This window comes from Lagenorhynchus albirostris, chromosome 19 (genome assembly GCF_949774975.1).
Source record: "Lagenorhynchus albirostris chromosome 19, mLagAlb1.1, whole genome shotgun sequence".
Taxonomy (NCBI): Eukaryota; Metazoa; Chordata; class Mammalia; order Artiodactyla; family Delphinidae; genus Lagenorhynchus; species Lagenorhynchus albirostris.
The window spans coordinates 47,558,047-47,585,543 of record NC_083113.1 but is presented as its reverse complement, the minus strand read 5'-3'; the positions used below and the strand labels follow the sequence as shown (position 1 = coordinate 47,585,543).

At 43.5% G+C, this 27,497-nt stretch overlaps 1 protein-coding gene and 1 long non-coding RNA gene across 17 annotated transcripts in view; one reads left to right on the top strand and one right to left on the bottom strand.

Annotated features, from left to right (window-relative positions):
* PDPR (pyruvate dehydrogenase phosphatase regulatory subunit) overlaps nt 1-27,497 on the top strand; it is a 38,718-nt gene that overhangs the window by 10,929 nt on the left and 292 nt on the right. For 9 of the 16 annotated variants that reach the window (XM_060129899.1, XM_060129897.1, XM_060129890.1 and 6 more), the window contains 15 exons: nt 2,798-2,879; nt 2,975-3,138; nt 3,942-4,063; nt 4,882-4,999; nt 5,750-5,899; nt 8,054-8,246; nt 9,783-9,907; nt 11,765-11,920; nt 12,125-12,258; nt 12,630-12,778; nt 13,250-13,362; nt 14,740-14,834; nt 16,257-16,346; nt 21,706-21,888; nt 22,957-25,196. In XM_060129899.1, the coding sequence (XP_059985882.1) occupies nt 2,798-2,879; nt 2,975-3,138; nt 3,942-4,063; nt 4,882-4,999; nt 5,750-5,899; nt 8,054-8,246; nt 9,783-9,907; nt 11,765-11,920; nt 12,125-12,258; nt 12,630-12,778; nt 13,250-13,362; nt 14,740-14,834; nt 16,257-16,346; nt 21,706-21,888; nt 22,957-23,361 (2,279 nt within the window). In that variant the 3' untranslated portion in view covers nt 23,362-25,196. Of the gene's footprint in view, nt 1-2,797; nt 2,880-2,974; nt 3,139-3,941; nt 4,064-4,881; nt 5,000-5,749; nt 5,900-8,053; nt 8,247-9,729; nt 9,908-11,764; nt 11,921-12,124; nt 12,259-12,629; nt 12,779-13,249; nt 13,363-14,210; nt 14,621-14,739; nt 14,835-16,256; nt 16,347-21,705; nt 21,889-22,956; nt 25,197-27,497 lie in introns of those variants that run through there. The other 7 variants (XM_060129905.1, XM_060129904.1, XM_060129903.1 and 4 more) reach the window with 5 other exon arrangements.
* On the bottom strand, nt 570-26,066 carry LOC132509210 (uncharacterized). The gene is made up of 3 exons (XR_009536929.1): nt 25,606-26,066; nt 22,786-24,612; nt 570-910 (listed from the first exon to the last, which is right to left on the bottom strand). It is a non-coding gene; the product is annotated as an uncharacterized LOC132509210 (long non-coding RNA).

Sequence of the window (27,497 nt, the reverse complement as noted above, 5' to 3'; positions counted from 1 at the left end):
TTTTGTTTGAGGTCACTGGCTGGAATCCTTTATTGGGCCTGATCTCTCTTTGATGTCTGTGGGGTAGTGAGGAAGTCAGGCAACAGAGAGTAAGGGCATCCCCCTCAGTCTGTCACCCCCATTGTAGTTCACCAGTGATGCAGTGAAAGATGATGTAGGGACTTCCCTGCTGGAGAATTCTGTTGTCCAGCAGAATATACAGGTGTGCATTCCAATGACTGCTGTCATTCAGTGGACTGCTTTGAGATATTAAATAGGTGACATGTGTACAACATAGATTTGATGATAACATATAATAAGCTAATCCTCTGAAAATAGTTCATTCATGTGAGGTGTATGTTAACTGCTTTCTACTCTGAATTACTGGGTCACTCCAAGGGTCCTCATTACGCAGATACTAGTTTCTGCAGTGCTTCTTTTGCACATGATGTAATTTTTGTCAAGTGATTGAACATGATAATCTAAAAGTTTTAATAATCTTTGAAAGTATTCCACATATTATTTGATCTTATAATAAGGAAGGATCATTCTTTTTTTTTAATTTATTTTACTTATTTATTTTTGGCTTCATTGGGTCTTCGTTGCTGCGCGTGGGCTTTCTCTAGTTGCAGCAAGCAGGGGCTACTCTTCGTCGCAGTGCACGGGCTTCTCATTATGGTGGCTTCTCTTGTTGCAGAGCACGGGCTCTAGGTGCGCGGGCTTCAGTAGTTGTGGCATGGGGGCTCAGTAGTTGTGGCTCGCAGGCTCTAGAGCCCAGGCTCGGTAGTTGTGGCACACGGGCTTAGTTGCTCCGTGGCATGTGGGATCTTCCCAGACCAGGGCTTGAACCCATGTCCCCTGCATTGGCAGGCGGATTCTTAACCACTGCACCACCAGGGAAGTCCAGATCATTCTTTTACAGATGAAAAACCTAGATGCAGATAGATTAAACCATTAATTTACTAAGTCGGTGCCAAATCAATTTTAAAAAATTACTTTGTGGGTTAGAAGGAACTTTTAAAAAGTTTTAAACATATGTAATAAGTTATATACTCATTATAATAAATGTGAACAATACAGAAATCTGAAAATAAAAAGTGATCCTCCCCACTGAATACCCACCAGAAGGTTACTAGTCTGTGGTTAGTTTGTATGTATATACAGGTCTACTTTTTTTTTTAACCCAAATGAGATTGTATTAAGCATATTATGTACTTTGTTTTTTCCACTTAAGAACATCTTGTACAAAAATATACGTGCATGAGATTGGTAAAATAAAATGGAACATCCCCACAAAGGATTATTAGGTAGATGTAAAAAAAAGGAGGAAGATGTCTGTGAATTGCTATGGAGTGATCTCTGTGATAATTGTTAAATGAGAAAAACAAGGTGTTAAAAAGTATATAAAATGTGCTACTTTTGTGTAAGAAGAAATAAGAAAATATGCAAATGTATACTTAATTTTGCAAAGAAAGAAACATAGGAAGGATAAACCGGAAAGTACTGAGGTTGGTTACCTCCCAGGGTAGGTGGGAAACAGGGTGCAGGGTGGGGGCCTGGGGGGTAGTGGTATTTCTGGCCTGACTTTGTATAGTTTTGACTTTTAGAACAATGTAAACATTTTGCATATTCAAATATAGAATAAAACCATCAGGAAAAGGGGGGAACGTTCAGTGGAACACTATCCGAAATAATCTAGTTGCATTTCATGTGAATAACAGCTTTACTATAGGGGGAAAAAAGAACAAACCCAGGGACTTCTGATCACAGTATTTAGACTCCACCTTCAGTCAAGACAAAAGGAAATGTGAACAAACATTGAGCCATAATTAGCAAGTTTATTTTTCACAGTGGTATGGACAGTTCTGCTTTCTGTGTACCCCAGGATTGAGCAAAGGAGTAAATATATTGAGGATAAATTTACCACTTATAAAATCAGGCTCTGAAATTTCAGTTTTCCGAACTTGGCAATCTTGTCATGTCTGCAAAGGGCATATTTATCTGATGATTTCAGAAGGAACAATAAAATATTTAAATTATCGTGACTGTATTTCCTTTTTAAAAAGACACTTGATTGATGCGAGTGTTTCTTCATAAAAGCTAAGACTCATTGCATTCTGGGAGGATTGTCATTGTGTAATAGTGGTCATATCCAGTACATTGATTGCAAACAACAGGAATTGACCATGGCTAACTTGGGCAAAAGGAGTTTGTTGGAAGGCCACTGGGGCCTGTAGAGTTGACAGGAGGCTGCCAGCTGGAGGCAGGGTGGAGGCCAGGTTGTAGGGACCCAACAGCAGCCAGTCCCTCAGCTGGAACAGGAATCATGTGGCCAGAACGCTGCTGCTCCCGAGATGAGGGACGTCCAGCCATTCCCCTCCTTGCTCAAGACTCAGTATTCCAGGAGGATCAGATTGGCTGAGCTTAGGTCACAGGCCTGCTGACTGTACTGAGGCGGAAGATGTGCTGAGTGGCCTTCACCAAGGGTTACTCTCCCACCAACAATAGGAGGAGAAAGGGTCTAATTATAATTGCATAAAGGAGTGAAGAATTGATGGGTCACAGTTACTTCTCGGCACCCCCCCCAAAAAAAAAACCAAAGGTTTGTTCAGCATTGGTGTCCTTCATTTCTAGTGTACGAGTGATTTTATGTACGTTAGACTCATTTGATCCTCACAAAACTGTGAGCTGAGAATGATTGGGAGGTGGCAGCCCAGGACTCATCACAGGTCTTCCACTTTACAGTCTAGTGGGCTTGCTCCTCTGCCCCCCTGCATTTGGCCTGCTCTGTCTCAGTTTGGGCTGTTTTTTCTTCCAGGTTACATAAGGACAGGCTCGATCTTTCTGGCCCAAACTCAGGACCGGCTGATCTCCCTGAAGCGCATCAATTCAAGGCTGAAGTACGTATGAGGCTAGAAGCCTGTCCTGACTTTACTGTCACCTGACCTCTGCCGGAGGGCAGTGAATGTCATTGTCCCCCTGTGTTCTGTGGCAGTGTTATAGGCATCCCCTCCGAGATCATCTCCCCCAAGAAAGTGGCCGAACTTCACCCTCTCCTCAATGTGCACGACCTGGTGGGGGCCATGCATGTCCCCGAGGATGCAGTGGTGTCCTCTGCTGATGTGGCTCTTGCCCTGGCAAGTGCTGCCTCCCAAAATGGTAAGCACGTTTTGGGGTTAGGAAGGAAGAGGTCGTCTAAGAAAGCATCTCTCAGTAGGGCAGGAATACCAACCAACTTCCATATTGGGACACTGGCTCCTGGCTCCTAGAATTTTTGTCTTAATATAGTATCTGTTAATATTTTTCTTCAGGGCCACATTTTTCTTATTAAGGTCCAAGGAACTGCTTTTAGTCCTGCTTAGAGCACTTCAGATGTAAGGGCATTTTCTCCCCCACAGGACTTGAGAAGCTCTAAGGTTGAAACACACCTTGGGGATTTAATCCACAGCTTGGATCATATCCTGATCTTGGAATGAATGGGGGGAAGACTAATCAGCGTCTATGGTGTTATATACTTTGGATGAACTGATTCATGATGTACGTAGATTAGGATTTAAGAATGCCCAATGGCACTTTTTCTCTCCTACCCCTTTTATGATCCCTGGAATTTTTTTGGCCATGCTGCGTGGCATGTGGGACCTTATGTCCCTGACCAGGGATCGAACCTGTGCCCCCTGCAGTGGAAGCGCAGAGCCCTAAACACTGGACCGCCAGGGAATTCCCATGATTCCTGGAATTTGATTACATACTAAAGTCAGTTTTTTCAGTTGGCCTGGTATTTTCAGTCTTGGGAAAGGTCCATTTACACAGTCTCAGGATGCGGTTCCAGGAGTTTTTTGGTTTTTAAAATTAAAGGCCAGCATCGACCTGGCCTCTTCCGTGTTTGTTGTGAGTCTGCTGCACATGCCTAATTCTGAAACATCAGATGATGATGCCCCAACTCTTTGTTTACATTGGAACAGGTGTTCAGATCTATGACCGGACAAGTATTCTTCATGTTATGGTGAGGAAAGGTCAAGTCACTGGTGTGGAGACTGATAAAGGACAGATCCAGTGCCACTATTTTGTCAACTGTGCGGGTCAGGTAGGTTAGCGACAGTACTGGGTCACTGCTTTTCTTATTTAACTTTTGTCTCCAGGATTTTTTTGGGGTGGCGGGGCGGTACAGATGTACAGTTAATATTGTGGTGGACTAAGCAGATGTCAGGGACCACACTGTTTCTTGTTTGGACAGGAAAACTCAGAATCTCTCACTCCAAATCGGAAGCCTGTTCTTATTCCTCAAATAGAAGCCTGGGTGACCTTTTCCTTCCTCCCTCCTGGCTAATTGGCGCTGTCCTGGTCAGGAAGGCCAGGAGAGTTGGGCATTGACAGCAATCAGTCCTTGGCGTCGGGTCTGTCTGTGGTGTTTCGTTTCATCCTACCACCCAGCAGATGAGTATTAGGCTGTTTTATTGTGTCAGGAGTGTGGATTCAGTTTCCAGGACACTAAACTGCTGCTGCTTTGAAGGCAGATTGGTCCCTTGCCTCCCACTCCACAGTCTTAAGGGGACCTAGGAGTACTTGCTGCCATGTGCAGTTCTTTATGATTGGTATTTGGGGTTTGTGGTTGAGGCCAGGCGTTTTGTTAGAAGGGCCTCACTTGCTCCCCACGAGCTCCTTTCACGAGCTGGTAAATCTGTCTTCCTCTGCTAGAAAAGCAGACTTTGTGGTTTAAAGGGCGTAGTGTTGCTCCCCGTCCAATAACTGAACTAAAGCAGGCTGGAACTTGGCTTCCCACAGCTGACGTGGAGGCAAGAGCGCACAGAAGCCACTTGAAATTAAACTCTTTTCAAGAGGCTGCACTTGCTCATTTGTCTTTCTGTTCCTCTTCCACCCACAAATCAATCTGTCCGTTTGTAGTGGGCATACGAGCTGGGTCTGTCCAACGAGGAGCCGGTTAGTATCCCGTTACATGCCTGCGAACACTTCTACCTTCTGACTCGCCCCTGGGAGACCCCTCTGCAGAGCAACACACCAAGTGAGGACTTGCACTTTGTTTTTAATCTTGTTTCCTTGCCCCTGTTCTGTCCTCTGCAAAGGAAGGCTTTCTGCTAAGGACAGACTGCGCCCGGAAGAGTCTTTTCTTTTTGTTTCTTTTCTGGAGCATGGTACAGGGAGGTGGACCCCATTTAACTTGACTTTAATAACTCTTTATGAAAGGATGGCCAAAGTGGGCATTGCACTTAAGCAGTTTTGTTTGTTTGCAAGCTAACGGGTAGTCTCAAACAGGTCTAAACTGAGAGTGTTTGGAATGTAACCTAGAGTTCTTGACTTAATGCTACACGTTGTGGAGATGTCACAGGTGAGCTATAAACTCGGGCTGTTCAGAGACTCCCAGCGCTGTAGGGAGGGGTTGATACCACTTGGAGGCCTTCATCCCTGGAGTGGGCTCCACAGTCCCCCCTTCTCTCTGGCTTTCACGTGGCACAGTGGCAGTTAAGCAGTTTGATTCTGAGAATTAGTCAAAGCTTCTAGGTAAGTGATCTGGTTAGGGATAATCTGAGAAACAGTCTCCACTGTAAATCTGAGAGGGAGGATCCTCCCCCATGACCAGGAACAGTATTTTAAAGCTAATGAATGCCTGTGTTCACTGAATGCTGTTTGGTTAATAAGTCCAATTTTGGGTGTTTTTGTTTTGCTGCTTTTTCTGTCCATTTAGACAGCTGGCTTGTCGCTCAACCCTGTCTTCTCCTCTACTCCCCACCCCCTTGTCATTTCTCTTCCTCAGCTATTGTGGATGCCGATGGAAGAATTTATATTCGGAACTGGCAGGGTGGCATCCTGTCTGGGGGCTTTGAGAAGAACCCAAAGCCAATTTTCACTGAGGGCAAGAACCAGCTGGAGATTCAGAATCTGCAGGAAGACTGGGATCACTTTGGTGTGTGAACTAGATTCTAACAAGATTGCCTTATATTGTCTAAGATGTTACACTTTAAAGCCTTTTCAGGAACACAGGCATACCTCATTTTATCGTGCTTTGCACATGCTGAGTTTTTTCTTGGTTTCGTTTTTCAATTTTTTTTTTTTTGAAGTATAGTTGATTTAGTGTCATGTCAAATTCTGCTGTATGATACTGAGTTTTTATAGATTGAAGTTTGTGTTGAACAAGTCTGTTGGGACTATTTTCCAACAGCATTTTCTCACTTTGTGTCTCTGGCACATTTTGGTAATTCTAACAATATTTCAAGCTTTTTAATTGTTATGGTTGTTATGGGGATCTGTGATCAGTGCTTTTTGTTGTTACTGTTGCAAAAGATATGATTTGCTGAAGGCTGATGATGATTAGCATATTTTAGCAGTAAAGGTTTTTTTTGGTTTGTTTTTGTTTTTTACTTTTTTTAGAAGTTTTTAATAATACACTGAAGTCTAAGTAGAAAATTTTTTTAAATGATCTTTTTTTGAGGTCCAATTGATGTACAGTATACAAGTTTCATGCGTACAAACAATATAGCGATTCACAATTTTTAAAGGTTATGTTCCACTAATAGTTATTATAAAATATTGACTACGTTCTGTGTTGTACAGTACATCCTTGTAGCTTATTTTTTTTATACATAGTAGTTTGTACTTCTTGACTCCCTGCCCCTATCTTGTCCCTCCCCTACTCCTTCTCCCCAACAATAACCACTAGTTTGTTCTCTATCTGTGAGTCTGTTTCTTTTTTGTTTACATTCACTAGTTTTTCTTTTTTAGAGTCCACATATAAGTAATAACATACAGTGTTTGTCTTTCTCTGACTCATTTCACTAAGCATAATACCCTTCAAGTCCATCCATGTTATTGCAAATGGTAAAAGTTTTTTTAAGAGCTGAGTAGTATTCCATTGTGTGTGTATATATACACACACACACACACACACATCTTCTTTAGCCATCTGTTGATGAACACTTAGGTTGCTTGCATATCTAGCCAAGTAGTTTTTAATTTACATTGTTTTTGGTTATGTACATTGTTTTTTAGACATAATGCTATTGTACATACAGTACACTATAGTATAGTGTGAACAAAATTTTTATATGTACTGAGAAACCAAAAAGTTCACGTGACTCACTATATTGCGATATTCACTTTATTGCGGTGGTCTAGAACTGAACCGAGATATACCCGTAGTTCCTTATTTGATCTTTGTAACAACCCCTTTTGGTGGTTACAGAGGGTAGTCCACAGAATTTGTCTGATCTAAGGATACAGTTATTGGTGAGCAGATTCAGGGACCTAAAATTAAAATCTTGGTTTAAGGGACTTTTGGCTTATCACTTATTCGCCTAAAATCATTGCTGAAATTTTAGGCTGGGAAGAAACCTTCTTTTGATAGGACTTCATTTAAAATTGAAGAGAATTTTAAGAAGCAAAACAGTTTCATTAATATGTTCTTTTACTCAATTTTTAAATAATTTTAATTTATCGAATAGGTAATACAGTCACATGGTTCCAAATTCAAAAGATATGAAAGGGTCTGTAGTGAAGAGTGTCCTTCCTTCCACTTGGACTTAAAATTTCTTTTCTTTAAATTTAGGAAATTTCAAACTTTTAAAAATGAAGAGAATAATATAAAGAAATCCCATGTACCTACCAGCCAGCTTCAGTCTGGCTTCATCTTTACCACTGTCCCCCTGGATCATTCCCTGACGATGGACTTACCTTAAAACAGGTTGAGGATCTGTCTTTTGCAGCTGTTCCAACTTAGGAAAACATTGCCTTTTATTGCACATCTCTTTGGGGGTCATTTAAGAGCTTTTCCGTGAGTCCTGATCCCTTTGAGATTCTATAGCCAGATGTAGTATTTACTCTTCCATAGCTCCTTTCCCTCTAAAGAGTATCTTTATTTCTCCGTCTTTATGCCAAGAACTCTGTAGGAATGCCCCATACTTCCCCAAGGCTTCTGCTTCTGATAGATGGCCCAGTTGGCTCATCTCAGAAAACCTCCACAAGACGTTTTCCGAAAGGAGAGGGAATAGAAAAGTGTAAGGGGTAGGGAGTTTTGAATCCCCTAAAGCTGACGACTGTGTTTGGGTCTGTTTTTGTTGCTCAGAGCCCCTGTTGAGTTCCCTGCTGCGTAGGATGCCAGAACTGGAGACTATGGAGATCATGAAGTTGGTGAATTGCCCCGAGACCTTCACCCCGGACATGAGGTGCATCATGGGCGAGTCCCCTTCAGTGCGGGGCTACTTCGTCCTGGCGGGAATGAACTCTGCTGGCCTTTCGTTTGGTGGAGGAGCTGGAAGGTAAGTCTTTCGCACTCAGGTTCGGCTTGCGAGGCTTCTTCCTTTCTGGAATCACTTCTGGTTCATAGGGTTTGTGAAATACCTAATCCAGTATGTTCAAATAAGAGGAAGACACATGTCATGAGAGAGTTGTCCCCTTCAAAGTATTTGCCATGGGAGGCACTTCCCGTGTTCCAGACACGTCATTGTGCAGAATGTTTTTGGAACTCCTCTTTTGGAGTTAGCCTTGGAGCCCGTGGGATGTTCTTCTGTACTACTTCAGTCATAACAAATGTTGGTCCTTTGAATATGTATTTGAGTTTGGAAATAGCCAAGTATGGTGAGTGAAGTAGAAGATCATGCTGATCACACAGGTTTTTATTTTCAAATTTGGTACTTATAAAAATTAAGCGAGGGGGCTTCCCTGGTGGCACAGTGGTTGAGAGTCCGCCTGCAGATGCAGGGGACACGGGTTCGTGCCCCTGTCTGGGAATATCCCACATGCCACGGAGCGGCTAGGCCCGTGAGGCATGGCCGCCGAGCCTGCGCGTCTAGTCCGGGAAGATGCCACATGCCGCGGAGCAACTAAGCCCATGCGCCACAACTACTGAGCCTGCACTCTAGAGCCCACGTGCCACAACTACTGAGCCCACGTGCCACAACTACTGAAGCCCGCATGCCTAGAGCCTGTGCTCCGCAACAAGAAGCCACTGCAATGAGAAGCATGTGCACCACAACAAAGAGTAGCCCCCACTCACTGCAACTAGAGAAAAGCCTGCACGCAGCAAGGAAGACCCAACACAGCCAAAAATAAATAAATTAAAAATTAAGCCGGTGTTGAAAGGACAAATACTGTATAATTCCACCCATATGAATACTTACAGTAGTCTAATTCATAGAGACAGATGTAGAATGGTGCTTGCCAGGGGCTAGGGTAAGGAGGGAGTAGGGAGGGGCTGCTTAGTGGATATAGAGTTTGTTTGATGAAAAGAATTCTGGAGGTGGATGGTGGTGATAGTTACAGATAATGTGAAAGTGCTTAATACCACTGAAGTATACACTTGTAAATGGTTAAGATGGTAAATTTTACGTTGTGTGTTTTTTTACCACAATTTAAAAACATTTTTTAATTGACCAGTGTTCTTGAGTGAATTGTAGAATGGCTCTGAAGACAGTTATGGAGTAGAAGTTACCAAAAATGTTTGGAGCAAAGGCGATATGGCCAGATAACTGTATAACCTCCTGAGGTGACTTTTTACAGGAAAAAACAAACAAACAAAAAACCCATTGGATGTATGGAATACATTTGTATGGAATGTGGCTTATCTGTATACTTTCTAGGGAATCTTATCATTAGAGCTCATATCCTCATAGTGGTCTTGTGAGAGCAGTAGATGGATATAATTTGTTTCTTCCAGAAGTTAAGGAAATTGCCCAGAATTGCTCAACCACTCTTGACAAGATAGAGTCTTTCGATTCTGTTGGTGCTTGATTCCTAGTACAGCGCTGAGAGTATCACGGTGCTGAGAGGCCCAGCAACTTCCCCCATCTACACAGGTACCTCGCTGAGTGGATGGTGCATGGCTATCCCTCAGAAAGTGTCTGGGAACTGGACCTGAAGCGTTTTGGAGCCCTCCAGAGCAGCCGAACCTTCCTGCGCCACCGTGTCATGGAAGTCATGCGTAAGTGAAGCTTTATCCCCGTTGCCCATCGTTGCAGGCATCTGACTAGTTCTGTCATCCAGAGGGGCAGATTCTTCCTTGGTTCTTTAGTAATTGCTTCAAGTTGGGCGTCTGAGTTTGGCTGTTTCAGGCCTGTGTTGGGGGCATTATGCCCATATGACATTTATGGAACATTTTCTTTAGTGTATTGTATCTTAGTTACCTCGGGGACCAGGAAAGTGGACTAGGACGTACAGGTGGTGATTCCTGTCAGACTCCTGGCAGCAGCTTCTTGAACATTCCCAGCATTGCCTCCTTTCCACTTTGCTGTGTCAGAATGAATGCTCTCACTCCCCACTTGGTCTTTGAGATCATGGTTTGCTTTCCAAGGCAGAGAATTTGCCAAGTTAGTCTCAAAGCTTCAGTCTCCTTTGAGTGACTCTCGTCATTAACCCATCCTATGCTAGCAAGATAGGAAACCATTTCTCATGTAAATACCAAACATACATTCCTGCTCTTTCTCCTTGTTTTTGCTTCTCTCCGACTTTGAAGGACGCTTTTAACTTGTTACTACTTTGTCTTGGCTTTATTTTCCAGTGTGCCCTTTAGAGATAGCTTTTGAATCAGGAATTGAACCAAATCAGATTGTAATTTCATTTTTGTATACTGAGGAACTGTTTTCAGACTTGACCAAATATATGTTTGGGGAATAGTTATCCTCAGGACTAAGATTCTGCACTGGCTGTGACCAGCATTCTTGTTTAAGGACGGACTGCTGGTTTAGTAGCTGGAGGTTCCATTAGCAATGAGGCCTTTGGATGACCTGTCACACCTGTGTGCTCACTTTTGGTCTGGGGCAGAGAATTCACATCCATGGGAGTTAAAGGATCTGGAAGCAGTATGTGTAACTGCTAAGGTTATTTAGTGACTATTTTGGTTACAGTGTTGAACTGTTAAGAGTCTAGGTTTCTACATCCATCGTTACTTTGGAAGCTGTGCAAACTGTAAATGAGCTGGAGCTTCTTGATGATGCAGTACTTTTGGTGGCCGCCTCTGATTCTCGTGAGTTGGAAGTCGCAGGCATGATAGAAAACGGGGAAAGGGAAAGTAGAACCTAAAGCCCAGAGGAGACTGTCACAGTATAAGGACGCCAGCTTGGTTTCCTTCTCTGTGATCTCCCAGTCTCCCCCCACGCTGACGTACCTCTTGTTTGGCCTGGTGTGAAGTCCGGTCTTCTCTCTGCAAGAGACTAGAGACCACACTCTTTCTGGGTATTTTACTTATTCACTGTTGCAGATTGGACATTAGGAGAAATGAATTCTGACCCTCCCTTTGTTATGTAAATAATGTCACTGGGACAATACTTTGCAACCTGTCAGATTTCAGAACCACCAAATCAAGGTATGCTGTGTGCCCTTTTGCTTCAGAAATGGCTAAATATTAGGAAAAGTGTGTAACAGGTCTGAGACTCCAACAACACAGGCACTGGAAAGAATCAGGTGCCAGTTTTTCACACTTTGTAACCACCTGTGTCCCGTGTAGACATAACCTTCATCTCTGCTGGGAGCTTAACAAGGTTTAGAACTCTGACTTTTCTGCCATTGTTTCTACCTACTAATTTGGAACAGTAATTATAAACAAAGATCTAGAGTTGTTATGTGACTCACAGCTATATAAGTCTGTGGAGGGGTGTTACCAGCTCTTGCAATGTGATCCTTTCTTCTGGAACATTCGTGTCACACTGGGTACTGTTTGGCAAATTAGGCTACAGCAGCCTGAAAGCATGCTTTTTTGAATAGGAGCAACTCCAGAGGCCCATGGATATTGGTGCTCAGCTCTGTGCCTTGGGCTTTCATAGACTGCTCTTCTCTCTCCTAGCTCTGCTGTACGATCTGAAGGTTCCCCGCTGGGACTTCCAGACAGGAAGGCAGTTACGCACATCTCCTCTGTATGACCGGCTGGATGCACAAGGAGCCAGGTGGATGGAGAAACATGGATTTGAGAGGCCAAAGTACTTTGTGCCACCAGACAAGGGTAAGAAGGCACGTTCTCATTTTTGTTTTTTGGGGTTTTTTTGTCTTAAGAATAGTAAACCTTGTTTTTAAATGTGCATAGCTAGTTTGTCTTCCTAGGAGAATAAATAATAAAAACGTACTATACTCTACTGATCTATCAAGGAGACTCACCAGTACAAGTCCCCTCCTTTTCTGTCTTCCTTTGGTTTTCTCTGTCTTGTAGACCTGTTGGCCTTGGAGCAGAGCAAGACTTTTTACAAGCCAGACTGGTTTGAGATTGTGGAGTCCGAAGTCAAGTGCTGTAAGGAGGCCGTGTGTGTCATTGACATGTCCTCTTTCACAAAGTTTGAAATAACAGTAAGTATTTGGGAACCAAAAGAACAGATTTGGAAACTTGCGTATTTATTGAATGCCTCTTGTTTTTCATCTGTCACTTCAAAGCAGACTGAGAACTCTGATATATTTTAGTGTTTCACCTGTATTATAACATTTTCTGGAATTTTTAGCGCTTTGCTTCTGGTTCTTTATCTGCTTGCAGAGGCTCATTTGACACTAGAATCAATAGCTAGCTTTCTCTGGAGCTCGTTGCAGTGGAGCAAATCTGCAAATACTGTTGCACGAGTACCGGCTAATTGAATTTTCTCCGCAAGTGACTTTGTTTGTCAGGCCGCGTTACCGGCCAGAGGTTTTCATGTTTGTTCTCTCTGCTTTGTTCCCTAACCCTACAGTCCACCGGGGATCAGGCATTAGAAATTCTCCAATACCTCTTCTCCAATGACCTTGACGTGCCCGTGGGCCACATCGTGCATACCGGCATGCTCAACGAGGGCGGAGGGTACGAAAATGACTGCAGCATAGCACGGCTGAGCAAGCGCAGGTGAGCCGGCTGCCACTCTGCTCCCTCCGCCTAATGGCTGTGGCGGAGCTGAGCACTCAGCTCACCTCTCCAGGAAACTGTAATAACACTGAGGACAATAAAACATTTCAAAGTCATGGCCAGTTCATTAGCAGCCCAGCACACACACACACAAAAAGCACCAGGAGGAAAAAAAAAAAAAAGAAACCCACCAGATTATGTAAAACTTGGTGTGGAAAAATTACTCTATTGAGGAAAAATGCCTTATCTTATGTTAGTAGGTCTGTATAATTTCTTGGCACTAGCAGAAAGCCAGAATCTTCTGTTTTGTCATTATGTGGTATATCCTAGAAGTATGTACAGTTGGCCTTCCCTAAAAGCTAAGAGATCATTCACCAGTGTTCTGTTTGTTGCTTTGAAACTAGCTGAGAACTTACTGCTTCCTGATCATTCTCCTGCCCGGTTTTGATTACTTTTGGGTCTCACTTTCAGTTTCTTCATGATTTCTCCAACCGACCAACAGGTGCACTGTTGGGCCTGGCTTAAGAAATACATGCCAGAAGACAGCAACCTGATTCTGGAGGATGTCACCTGGAAATACACTGGTAAGGGGGCCCTCTGCAGTCAGCTGAGCAAGGAAAAGCCAGCTGATCGAAGTTGATCCAGATCTGTCTTCTCCATTTGCCTTCTCTATATCTGATATTCAAAAATGAGTGTCAGAATTAGAATCTTGGAAGAGGCTCCTGGTCATAGAAAATTGATCTCTAATGCTTCCCCGTGTTTTTATAAGTGAAGTGTGAATGAGTTAGTGCTTCAGTTTCTTTGTGTTTTATTTACTGCTGTGTCCCCTACAGCCAGCATATCAGAGTGCAAATATTTGTTGAATGAATGAGTGACTCATTATTAAAGTATTTTTATATTTATTACCTAAGTATTATTTTCTTCAAAATTTCCCCTTAGTTTTTATTTTTTCTTTAATGAGTAAATACTTTTTAAGGATAGATAACTTAATTTCCGTATTATCTCTTCCTCAGCAGTCTTCTCAGGGAGCAACCCCTCCTCTTCTGCCACCTGATTCCAGCTTTAACCCCTCCCTACCCTCAATGGACCCCTGCCCCTCGCCTCCACCAGGCCCTCATCCTCAGTTCATCATGGTAGCAAATATGATTACTTTCTCGCTACCAGATTAGAAAACTATAGAAGCTTATTGAAGCAAGCCTATTTTCTAGTCCATTTCAGGGTATTTGATGTGTAATTAGCTTAGGTGCTGTCGTAAATGTGACAGAATCCAGGCTGGGTGGGCAGCTCTCCTCAGGGCTCTCCTGGTACTGATTTGGGTTTGGGGCTTTTTCCATCATGTAGCCACACTGGGAAGAGGAGGGGAATGGGAATTGTTTTTGTTTTGTCTTGTTTTAAAATATTTATTTATTTATTTGGCTGTGCCGGGTCTTAGTTGAGGCATGCAGGATTTTCATTGCAGCACATGGTATCTTTAGTTGCGGCATGTGGACTTCTTGGTTGCGGCATCTGGGATCTAGTTCTCTGACCAGGGATCGAACCTGGGCCCCCTGCATTGGGAGCATGGAGTCTTAGCCACTGGACTATCAGGGAAGTCCCAGGGAACAGGAATTGTGCAGGGGGTGGTTTGGCCAGCCCTGGGAGTGGGCTCCTATCCCCTGGCCTCATGATCCCAGTCTAGTTGCAAAGGAGGCTGTGGAGTTTTGTCTTCCTTTGTTCAGGAAGAGGCAACACACTAGCCAGGCTGTCAGATGCCAGGAGTCAGTAGCAGCACTAAGCAGCCCTGTCAGGAGAAGTGTATTTGCCAGAATCAAGGTCCACCCTAGGATTGCCTAAGCAAATGGACATTTTCATGGTCTTGCCACCCACAACTGGCCATAGGTGAGCAAGTCAGAGCAGACCTTTCCCATTGGTTCAGCTATTCACCTGGAGCGGCCAGACATCTCTTGTTCTTTTCCGTTTAGCCCTCAATCTGATTGGTCCTCGAGCTGTGGATGTGCTGTCTGAGTTGTCCTATGCCCCTATGACTCCAGACCATTTCCCAAGTCTGTTTTGCAAGGTGGGTACTAGTAAAGTTGTAGTTTTTAAATAAGCAGGGAATCTTTCTTTTATAGAGATGGCAATTACATGTTCTCACTATGGTGTTAATACCCACAAAGCATGTTCTGACTTTTATTAAGCAAACAGAATGACTGAGTAAATCCATTTCTTTATTTTTCAGTCTTCATGTTCTTCTTGTTTAATAAACATTGATATCTTTGAAGACCTAATTTCTCTGAATATCAGTTCTATATATTTATTGATTTCTGTAGAGGTGGATTAAATTTTTAAGTTATAGTATTATGATGCGGATGCCAAAAAATGCCAGTCAAGGTCAGGTCCCTTCTCTCCATGCAGTGCTTCCTCTTTTCCATACACAAAGTAACTTCTGTGTATGTGGCACCTTCAGGTAAGAAATGGTTTAGGTGAATCCCTAAACAACTTACTTAATTTTCTTTCTTTCTTATAAATTTTCTTTCTTATACTTGGCAACTAGAGCTGAGTGAAACAAATTGTAACTGAATAAAAGGAATGATAACTGAACACACCCTCTGGGAAGTGGTTGATTAGAGAGGTCCAGACAGACATGTTTTGGCAGCCTGTAACAAGCAGCTTCGGGACCGTTACTGATGGGATGCTCTTTGAAGTTCAAACCGAAGTTAGGATCCACCTCTTAAGTGATTTTACAGCTCTCCTTTTTCTCCATGGCACAGTTAAAGCAACAGGAAACTCTGTTAGCTGGCAGCAGACCCTGTCACAGTACATTCTTTGCTCCTTGAAGAAGTAACCCACATGCGTGCGCCTACAGCGTACTGTGGTGCAATGCCTGCTCCTCATGGAAACAGTCTGCTTTAGGGCCGTCTGGGGCTTACCACTTCCCATTGCAGGAACGGTGATTGAGTCAGGGGCCCCTTTTGGGTAACTGAGCTGCTGGAAACACGTTTTGATCATGAGAAGCCCAGTCTCTTCCCCCAGGGTAGCAGGTGAACGGTGTTCTTTGGTCATCCGGCATCATCTTCTGTGGGGCAGGTACCCAGGACTTGTCTGCCAGGTCCGCCAGAGAACACATTTGCCTGGTCTTCATTCCCGGCGTCTCTGACTAAAACAAATCTTTAGCATGACTTTGTAAAAAGAAGTATTTCATGCTTTTCAAAGACTTTGCCTCCACTTCCCTCCACTGGCTTGGCTGGCACTCCTGAACTGGGGCTGTTCATGAGAAGAGCATTGGAAAGGCTGTGCTCTGTTCCTAATGACCCCAATGCCTGGAAACAGACTGTCTTGAGGAAGAAATTTTCATTCACATGTATCTCCATTAGGGTCCAACACAGGGTACAGAGCTAATGAGAGGGGTTGCCTCAGGCATTCATTCCTCTAACAAACATGGAGGGGCCCACTTCCCCTAACGAGTTTCCACGATGACCTTCTCCCTTTGTTTCCACAGGAGATGAGTGTGGGCTACGCAAATGGGATCCGGGTGATGAGCATGACTCACACGGGAGAGCCAGGATTCATGCTTTACATTCCTATAGAGGTGAGAACCACGAGAGGGTGGGTGCTGGCAGGGTTAGAGCGCCATGTCTGACCGGGCCTTGGTCACTGAGGTAGGCTGCGTTAAAGAGATTTTAATGTTTTTAGCTAAGTTATGTACTTTTTTTTTGTGTAGGTAATATATTTACATGGTCTAAAACTAAAAACCTCTAAAAAGTATTCAGTGCCACCCGACCAGTTCCCACCAGCCACCACCAGTGATGTAATTGTTAGTTTATATCATGTCAGAGATTTTTGTGCATATGGAAGCAAGCTCAAAGACGTATACATAACCCTCTTTTTTAGAAACACAAATGGAGGCTTACTGCTGTTCTTCATCTTGATTTTTTTTACTTAGCAATTTAGAGATTTTTCCCTGCCAGTACCTAAAGAGAACAGAGCTTCCTTTTTCTTTTTTCTTTATTTTTTAATGAAAACGATATAGTATGCCATTATATAGTTGAATCGTAATTTATTTAACCAGTCTGGTACTAATAGACATTTATAGGGTTTCTAGTCCTTTGCTGTCATAAAAACTTCTGCAGTGTACAAGAGTGTCTTTTTCTTTATTGCTTGTACCAGCACACAGAGTTGTCAGACTTTGGGCTGATGGGTGCAGTTCCATGCAAGAGATCAAGCTACTTGTCAAAACCCATCTCACTCCGAGTAAAAGCCCATCTGCAGGGCGCACACAGCTCTGCCGACCTTCCTCCACACTGCTGCTCCTCATCTCACCCTGTCTTCTTGCCTCTCCTTGCTGGACATGTTTCTGCCTCAGGGCCTTTCCACTTGCCCTTCCCCTTTCTTTGGCATATCCCTCCCCCCTGTAGAGCCTCCCAGGCTCACAGCCACACATGCTTCAGGTCTTATTCACACCTCACCTTTTTTTCTATTTAATTAAAAAAAAAAAAAAACATTTTGGCCACGCTGCATGGCCTGTGGGATCCTAGTTCCCCAACCAGGGATTGAACCCACGTCCCCTGCAGTGGAAGCACGGAGTCTTAACCACTGGACCACCAGGGAGGTCCCCACACCTCCCCCTTTTTTTTTTTTTTAGTTTATTATTTTTGGTTGCGTTGGGTCTTCATTGCTGCCCGCGGGCTTTCTCTGGTTTCGGCGAGTGGGGGCTACTCTTCATTGTGGTGAGCGGGCTTCTCATTGTGGTGGCTTCTCTTGTTGCAGAGCACGGGCTCTAGGCGTGCAGGCTTCAGTAGTTGTGGCTCACGGGTTCTAGAGTGACAGGCTCTAGAGTGCAGGCTTAGTAGTTGTGGTGCACGGGCTTAGTTGCTCCACAGCATGTGGGATCTTCCTGGACCAGGGCTCGAACCCATGTCCCCTGCATTGGCAGGCGGATTCTTAACCACTGCGCCACCAGGGAAGTCCCACCTCACCTTCTTGAAGAGACCATTTAAAGTTGCAGTCTCTGGCCCCCTCCTCCCTAGCCTCCTTCCCTGTTTTATTTTTCTCAAGAGTGCTTACCACTGTCTCATAGAATATATATTTTATCTCGTTCATCACATTACCCATTTAAATGTAGGTTTGCTAAAGGCAGGGATATTTGTTTAACTTCTGTATCCCCAGCAGTTAGAGAAATACTTGGCACATAGTAAACGCTTAATAAATGTTGCATGAATGAATGTCCTGGCAGTATCTTTTGTCCATTTTTGTATTGAATTATTGGTCTTTTCCCCCAATTTCTAGGCATTCTCTGAATCAGCCAGCCAGTCCTTACTATTAAGTTGTAAAATTTTTTCCAGTTTATCATTTGTCTTGATTTGTTTTTTTGCCACATAGAAGGTTTTTTTTTTTTGGGGGGGGTTGTTATATATGTATTTTTTGGCTGTGTTGGGTCTTTGTTGCTGGGCGCAGGCTTTCTCTATTTGTGGTGAGCGGGGGCTACTCTTCATTGCAGTGCGTGGGCTTCTCATTGTGGTGGCTTCTCTTGTTGTGGAGCACGGGCTCTAGGCACGTAGGCTTCAGTAATTGTGGCATGTGGGCTCAGTAGTTGTGGCTCGCGGGCTCTAGAGCATAGGCTCAGTAGTTGTGGCACACGGTCTTAGTTGCTCTGTGGCATGTGGGATCTTCCCAGACCAGGGATGGAACCCATGTCCCCTGGCAGGTGAATTCTTAACCACTCTGCCACCAGGGAAGTCCCAGAAGGGTTTTCTAAATTTTACTTTTTATTATGGAAATGTTTCATATGTTGCAAAAAATTTTTTTTGTAGGTGAATTGATGAATCTTTTGTGGCTTCTAGAGTTTAATACATAGAAGGGGCTTCCCCACTCCAGAGTTAAAATATTTCTCCACTTCTGGTGCTTTTATAGTTTGTGTTGTTGCTATTTATGGGTTTGTGTGTTTTGTTTTTTCATATTTAAATGCTCCAACCTTTTGCACTGTCTCTTGGTACTTTATGAGCTATGGATCAAACTGTTTTTTCTAACATGGATGACCAGTTGATATGAGATTCTACCTTTATCACATACTAAGTTTCTATATATATTTAGATTTCTGGACTTTTATTCTATTTGTGTATCCAGTATCACATTGTTTTAATTACTGAGTCTTTATTGTATATTTTAATACTTGGTAATGCTTATCCTCCCTCATAGCTTGGAAAACTCTGGAAAAGACGAATTCCTGTTTCCTTATTTTCCCTTATAAACTTTTTTTTTTTAACATCTTTATTGGAGTATAATTGCTTTACAATGGTGTGTTAGTTTCTGCTTTATAACAAAGTGAATCAGTTATACATATACATATGTTCCCGTATCTCCTCCCTCTTGCGTCTTCCTCCCTCCCACCCTCCCTGTCCCACCCATCTAGGTGGTCACAAAGCACCGAGCTGATCTCCTTATAAACTTCTATAATCATCTAGTTAAAACAAAAACACCCTGAGTTGTTGGATTGTTACGTTTGTAAATTAGGAAGAATTGACATTTTTATATGTGTTGAATCTTACAATCAAAATATACCTTTCTTTATGCGGGGTTTTTTTTTTTTGGTGACCTTCAGAGGCATTTTGAAGTTTTCTTCATGTAGATGGTATACATTTCTTAAATTTATATGAATATTTTGGTGGTGTTGCTGTTGTGAATGGGAAGGGTGTCTTTATTCTGGTGTCTTCTGATTTATGAAAGGTTTTTTCCCTGTATATTAATGCTTTAACCTGTTTCCCTCCTAAACTATCTTACTGTTTATAGCTGTTTTTTAGTTGATTTCTGGAATTTCCAGGGTTTCCATACACAAACAATAATAGTTTTTGTTTCTTAACAATTTTTATTCCTGCATTTTCTTTCCCTTGTCCAGTTGTGACAAGTAGCAGTAATCTTCAACCTCGTCATGTTCTTGACATAGTCATACTACTCATGGTGTTAGGTTTCCTTTTAATTATTAAATGAAGCACGGATTTACCAGCCCATGAAATTTTATCTGCTTTTCCACACTCAAGAGTATTATAACAATATTAAGGTGAAGGGATTATTCATGGTTTGAGAAGAGTTAGTATGCATGTAGCTGATATGTTTTGCCTGTACTGAAGTGCCATATGGTCATTCAGGTGTTACCACCTGCTCCTGGGTCATTAATCAGCCAAGCCCATCAGGAGGGAGAAGCCCTGTTTTCTACCCAATTTTCGTGGGCTGGTCCCATTTTTATGGTTTTCTGTGAGTCCAAGAGGTAATCTGTGCACTGCTTGGGTTCTTTTCAAGCTGGCTTTTGTCAAGAAGCTTATACTTGTCTCTGAGGAGCTGCCTTCCAAAGCATGGTGGCAGATAGCAGATTGGTTTGTTCACACTCAATCCCTGGCATCTGGTGAGAAAATGAGTAAGTAGTGGGGACCCACTTTTCGCTTTGCTCTTCTCTAGCCCAAGACTACTCACCTGCTTTAAACGTTTGTCTTCTTAATTCAAGTACGGAGCATTCAGCTTGAGACACTGAACCCGCCCGAGATACAGCTCATTCTTACTCTCGTTTCCCAGCCAGTCTCCAATGGTCTCCTCCACCCACCTTTGCTATTTGCAGTGTTTCACTTACACACATACCACAGGCTGTGTTGTACCCAATAGCTCAGACTCCCTTTTCCACATCTAAAGTTGCCTTGATCACAGCAGTCTGCTTAGTCAGTGCCTGTTCGGCTGCAGTAGTGCAGTTTATAGAGCAACATACATTGCCAGGATAAAGAATTGCGATACCAATGAAGCAGATTTTTGTTTTTGACTTTTCCCCCGTTTTATTGAGAAATTTACATACATCATTGTATAAGATTAAGGTGGACAGGATAATGGATTGACTTACATAGACTGTGAAATGATTACCACAGTGTTAAGTTACTAGCATCCATCATCTCATATAGACACAATAAAAAGAAAAAAATTTTTTTTTCCTTGTGATGAGAAGAACTCTCAGGATTTACTCTTAATTTTCGTGTTATCACACAGCAGTGTCACCTAGTCATCATGTTGTGCATTATATCCCTAGTACTTACCTTATAACTGGAAGTTTGTACCTTTTGACCATCTTCCTCCAATCCCCAACTGTAACCACAAATTGATCTCTTGGTCTATGAGTTTAGTTGCTATTTTGGTTTATTGTTGTTTAATAGTTGTTTTTTTTTTTAAGATTCCACATATAAGTGAGGTTATACAGTATCTGTCTTCCTCATTCCTCTGTCTTGTTTTCTGTTTTACTTTTACAGTTTTTAAAGTAAACAGTGTAGTTTGTTGTTGGGCTTTAGACTTAACAGAGTATTTGAGTATTTGCTTTCAATTTGGAAAACTTTTGTTCATTTAAGTTATGTGATACTTAAACGTGTCTGGAACCAAGAACAAAACAACATGAGACTGGATATTGTGGGACACGGGTAGGAGAGCTCTGATTTTTGGGGTCCTCTGTGACTCACTCTAGGTCTCTTAAGATACGCCATAATCAGTGTGACAAATCAGAGTTGTGCGTGCATGTCTAGAGTTATGTGTAACACCAGTTTCACAGCATAGGCCATTGCATAAGGGAAGGACCAAGTTCAGGGAACTGGCGCAAAAAAACAAAGCCAAAGCCAGTGGAGGATGCATGGCTGTTGGAGAGGCAGTTACGAGACTGGTCGTTTACCGAGTGGTAAGAGAGCTTCTGTGAGTTATTATTTAATAAGTGCTATATACTGAGATCCTAGACATTTTAGAGAAGTAAAAAGATAAAGGTGCTGCTTTCGTGGAGCTTAAGCCTGGGCTGCAGCACTTTGGTTCCTGAGGATTGTAGACAACCTTCTCCCTTGTCCAGGTAACAGTGTCAGCTGTCAGGCACTGCCAGACAGATTCCGTGTTTAATTCTGAAGGTCTGCTGGTTACTGACCTTTTGTCTCTCCCTCTAGTACGCCCTGCACGTATACAACGAAGTGATGAGTGTTGGACAGAAATATGGAATCCGGAATGCTGGGTATTATGCTCTTCGTAGTCTCCGAATTGAAAAGTTTTTTGCCTTCTGGGGTCAGGATTTAAACACCCTCACCACACCCCTGGAATGCGGACGAGAGTCTCGGGTGAAGTTAGACAAGGTATTGTACCTGTGCACACTCCACTCTGCCCTCAGCTTCCTGAGCAGGGAGCCTGCATGAGAACAGGAAGAGCTGAGGTGGGAGCAAAAAAGTGTATAGGTGTTGTTGAGACCTCCAAATGTATCTATGGGATAAAACACTTAATATGGAAACATCATAAATAGACAACACTTGTTTGGGGCACTTTGTTCTCTTTTAGACTGAGTGCTTTCTGGGCAGTTTTTCTGAGTTGATTGTGGTAATTCATTAATATGCCACATGTACAAATGAGTCACTTTACATTCAACTGCCTAATTTATTCGTAATCACCATTCAAGAGGATGAAAAGGCTCTTTCCCACCTCTGAGCCCACCCAGTCCCACTGCCAGCTTGACCAGAAGCAGCAGTGTCCTGCCTCTCCTTGTAGAGAGCTTCCATGCAGTGCAAACAGATGAGTAATTTCCCCTCACCACGTTCTTAACCTTGGTGGTTGGATACTGTATACTTGGTATATTGCACCTTGCCTTTTTCACTTAAAATATCTTAACAGTCATTCCATATCAGTATAGTAGATCTCTGATGTTCTTTTTGAGCAATTAGGTAAGTATTTTTCTCTGATATAAAAGTAAAGAATACTCGATTTGGAAAATAGGGAAAAACATAAAGAATATTTTTTCAGCGACACGCATTAAGAGTTTATTTTATCCTGCTCTTTTTTGGACATATGCATATGTAAATATTTATGCATAGAATACGGATATATATGCATGGACTGCTGGTTGAGATTATATAAAAACATTGTTTTTCTACAATAATTCTAGCAAGCATTTTCAAGTGTTGATTTTTCTTCCTATTTTTGTTCTGTGTGGTCTTGTGATTGAAATGTGTTTATAAAATAGAAAAGAGAGTGATGCTTACCTGTGTTGTTACAAGAATTCTCTGCAGGTGTCTTTCATACTGTGAATGCAGTTTTCCGCATGGGGGAAGCACACGTTCTCCAGAGCTTGCAGGGGTGTGGTAGGGAGTGGGCAGCCCACTGCAGTGACACCGGGTCCCAAGCAGTGATGCTGTCTCTGTGCTCTTTCCTAGGGGATGGATTTCATTGGGCGAGATGCCCTGCTGCAGCAGAAGCAGAACGGGGTGTACAAACGCTTCACTATGTTCATCCTGGACGACCACGACACAGACCTGGACCTCTGGCCTTGGTGGGGGGAGCCCATTTACCGAAACGGGCAGTACGTGGGCAAGACCACCAGCAGCGCATATGGTTACACCCTGGAGCGCCACGTGTGCCTGGGCTTCGTGCACAATTTTTCCGAGGACACCGGAGAAGAGCAGGTGGTGACAGCAGATTTCATCAACCGGGGAGAATATGAGATTGACATCGCAGGACACCGGTTCCAGGCCAAGGCCAAGCTCTACCCGGTCACCTCCCTCTTCACCCATAAGCGCCGAAAGGATGATGTGGAGCTCAGTGACTTGCACGGGAAGTAATGCCAGGCAGTCCCGCCACCTTCCCACCTTCTAGTCATCTTAGGAGCTCCTCTTCCTGATCCCATCCCTCTTCTTGATTTAACCTTTGCCTCCCACCTCTTATCTCCTTGATATAATTTTTTTTTCCCTTGATATAATTTTAAGCGTTTAAAACTTTTCCTTTGCACCCTCTCTTGTCCCTCCATCTTCTCCTCCCTCCTTCTGCAGTTTCCCATCTCCTGATACTCACTCTGGGCTGGTCATCCCTCCCCCCATCTCAGGTTCCTGTGGGGACAGGAAGGCAGGACAGAGGCAGACTCCACTTGTGGAAGTAGGTTACAGTGACAGCCTCACTTAATGCTGGGTCTTGAAGCAAGGGAGGCTTGTGGTGTGCAGGCCTCAGGGTAAGAGTCCCTCTCTGTGGGGCTAAATTTTCTCGAGTAACCTGTGAATTCTGGCTAGCTGCTGTCTGTGTGATACAGCCGTGTGGAATAGCTTATGCCTTTTAGCCAGGCAGGTCCTTCTCCCATCCCTTTGTGCTGTGGGTCGGCACCCTGATACCTCTAGCAGGAGGATGACCATCTACCTCGCTGATGAGAGGCATCATGTGGGCGTTACCTGGGGTTTAGCACAGATTAGTTCATCCTGGGCCTCCCTACTGACCCAGTTATCAGACTGTGACCCAGTTATCAGACTGTTGGGCTAGGGCCACCTGCCTATAATTTTCTTCATCTCTTGCTAATCTCTATTATGAGGGGGGTTGTGGCTTATTTAACCGACTAAACAAATAAGCCACAGTGTTTGAAAGGGAAAGACCATGTTGCCTTTAGTGTTGCTTTTCCTAGCTGAAAGGGTCTAACCTCAAACTAAGCTCCAGCGATGCTGAGTTTCCTATGAAACAGCGCTGCTTTTCTTTCAGCTACTCACAGTTCAGTCACGCCACCTTGATGTTCCTCTTCTCCGAGCACATGTGACTTTCAGTTCAGCCTCATGTGTCCCTTCCACAGGAGGCCCACTGGCTCAGTGCACGCTCTCTCCCTTAGGACGGGGGAGACAAGACAAGCATCCTGGCTGAGTAACTAAACCTTGTGGGCACACTGAGTTGAAGAGAGCTACTGGGACCCCAGGGTTGCTTCCCCCGCACAACAGACACAGATCCACACAGAGATGACCCACTTGGGTCCCTTGAGAGTTCCCAGTGTGGAGAGCGTATGTTACCTGAGCCCAAGGTCTGCTTTCCGTCTTCTTTTTCCAGACATCTCTCCACATTTTCTGGAATAGAAGGTAACTTGGGGTAAGAGCGCCCTGCGCACTTTTAAGCAGTGTCTCTATTTTCTAAGGGATCGCACAGACTGTGGTATCCATCCCCACACTTAATTTCCCCTTGCAAACAAATGGCTGCTAGAGATTTTAATTAACCATAGCCTTTGTTATCTTGGTATCTTGCATGCATTAGTTCTGATAGGTCTGTAAGTATATTAGAGACAATCCTTTCATTTTATTAGAGCAGCTTACAATTCTCAGGTGTCTGCCTGCTCTGGCATTTCTCTGGGATTTCTGTTTACCCACTTGATCACTGACTTTACTGTCCACCTTCTTACAAGGTCTTCATTGATTTAATGAGGGAATATGTGATTAGAATTCTGTCGGGGGGCCTTGGTATTTTGGTGCAAATGTGAATTTAACTAGCTGAGAGATACTGCTTCTAGGCAAAGAAGAGAGGTGCTGCCCAGCTGGAGAGCAGTGAACAGCAGCCGTGAAACTTGGGAGAGCAGGAAACTGGCACCAGACAATGCAGGTGTTACCAGCAGGGAGCCGACTGACCCAAGAAGATGGAAATAGATGTAGAACTAAAGGTATCCCATGCACACCACTTGCAAAGTCGTCTTTATAAATGGAAAGTTATTTGGGACTGAATCCAAAAGAAAATCTAGATTTATGCATAAATCACATCTTGTCCATAAATAGGGGTCACACTTCTAAGACTGACAAGATGTTAAGATTCTGGGGGGAAATCACTTGTTTATTGAGTACCCTGAAACTTACATATTTATCTTCCAGCACTTTACAATTCATCTTTCAAGTCTCCTTTGGTTCATTCACATATAGGCAATATGAATCTGGTAGGTTTCTCTATTTGGTCCTAAAGGGAAGGGGGTGACTCTTTCCTGCCTCAAGCATAGTTGACAATCAAAACATCTTCATTTCTGTGTCATCCCCGATGGGCACTGGGACCGCATGTGTTTGCTTTCTGTGACAACTCACCTCTCCCTGGAGGTTGCAGGGATTGTTCAAGGAGTAGCTGGACTCGTTTTAGGTGGTTGGTACTTTTTTCTTCTCTCTGAAATGATGTTATCACCACTTGTGCTGTCTTGGGAGAGGCGCTCCAGAATCTTCTCAGCATATGCAATTGAAGAATCATTTTGCACCTAGAAACACAAAGTGTGTTGGCTTCAAACAGATGGAGAATCAAGGTTGCAAGTCTCCTGTGAGCCTCCTCCTCTCTTGAGATAAGCCCCTAGCTACTTGTGCCACATGTAAATCCCATGGTCATGTGACTGACATTGAAGATTTCTTGTCTGTGATAAAAGCTCTAATTCAGAAAGTTTTTAGAGCAAAAAGGGACAGACAAGACCAACCTGCTTGGATAGCACAATGTGATGTCCTTTAACTTGTGTTTTGGTCACGTAGCACTGCATGGACAGGACAAGCTCCAGGAGAGAAAACTGAACAGTTCCCACTACATTCTAGTGCTTTTCTGAGAAGTCCCTGTACCCCCAAATGCAAGAGATGCCATTTAGCCCAGTGATTAACCCCAGTCTCAACTTTGGCCCCAAAGTTCCCATTTCTGCACCAAGTCACTTGTTTGATTCTCATCAGGAGGTGTGCTGTCCCTGGATTCTACCTCCTTGTACAGAGTTTTAGCTGTATCTCTTCTTTCCTAGGCTGTTGTTTCCAAGAAAGTAACTCAACGTGAAACTAACTCTTCAGCTTTCTCCTTTATCCTGCCTTTGCATGCATTTGCGACATTAACCCCTCCCCACTGCCACCATGTATGTGGCAGGAATGACAGGAGCTTCCTAAAGTGATTTTGCTTCACTGGAGGGATGACCCCTCCGCCTTGATTTCTGCCTCTGTAAAACAACTGCATTGGCTGGCTTTCAGGCATTACAAGTTCCTTTTTATATCTTTGTTGCCTCTTGGCCAGTGTAGGCAGCAAGGATCTAAGTATCTTTAGTATCTAAGATAGAGATGTGGTCAACAGTGCTCAGTCCTGAAGTATAACCTACTGTGTTCCTTTTCTTTCTGGACACACCCCCCCATCCCTCACAAACTTTGATATAAGCAGCATTTTATCAACAGGAGGTAGAGAAAAGTTTCTCACGAGTAAGGAATTTTCATCTGGCACATGTCATGTGCAGGCACATGGACTCAGGAGCAGCACAGTTGAGTGGAAGGGACGGCAGATGAAATAACAGGCAGTAGCCGCGTCCTGCAGTGAGTCGTGAGGGAGCTGGGGAGCCACGTATCAGAGCTGCTCCCCACACCCACCGCCACCGCCCTCCACATTAAGGTGCTCCGTTAGTTGTAAGGCTCCTTCACTGTCATCACGGGGCTGGCATATGCAGTCCCTTACCATGACAAATACACTATTTTTCAAGAGGACTGAGTATTTTTGTATGTCTTTGCCTTCTCTTTATCCATTAAACACCAGAGTTCCTTGTGTATGATTCGTGACTTCTCTGAGCAGAACCCTTGGGGAATTACACGTTTCTTCATGGGCCATTTTTCTCATGATATTTAGATACACCTATTTTCATCCTTTGCAGACTTTCTACCTTCTCATTTTTCTGTCTCTCAAGGACAGAAATTTTAAGAAGGGAGAGGATACTTTTAGCATCTGTTTCTATGGATCTATGCCAGGATTTCCTTTGCACACCAAGAACTGGAGCTTGGGGCACCTCTTTCCTCCAAGCCAGGTTCTAGTGCCTTACACTCCAGAGTGTCACTTGGTGGGTGGAGACGAAAAAAAGTACCTTCAACAGATGGGTGTAGGGTTGAAAGCTTCTGCAGCTCATTTCAGTGAAGGGTCTTCCAGCAGCACAGCTAACACTTTACTCTCTGGTCAACTCTTGGGATATAAGAAAATGCCATTG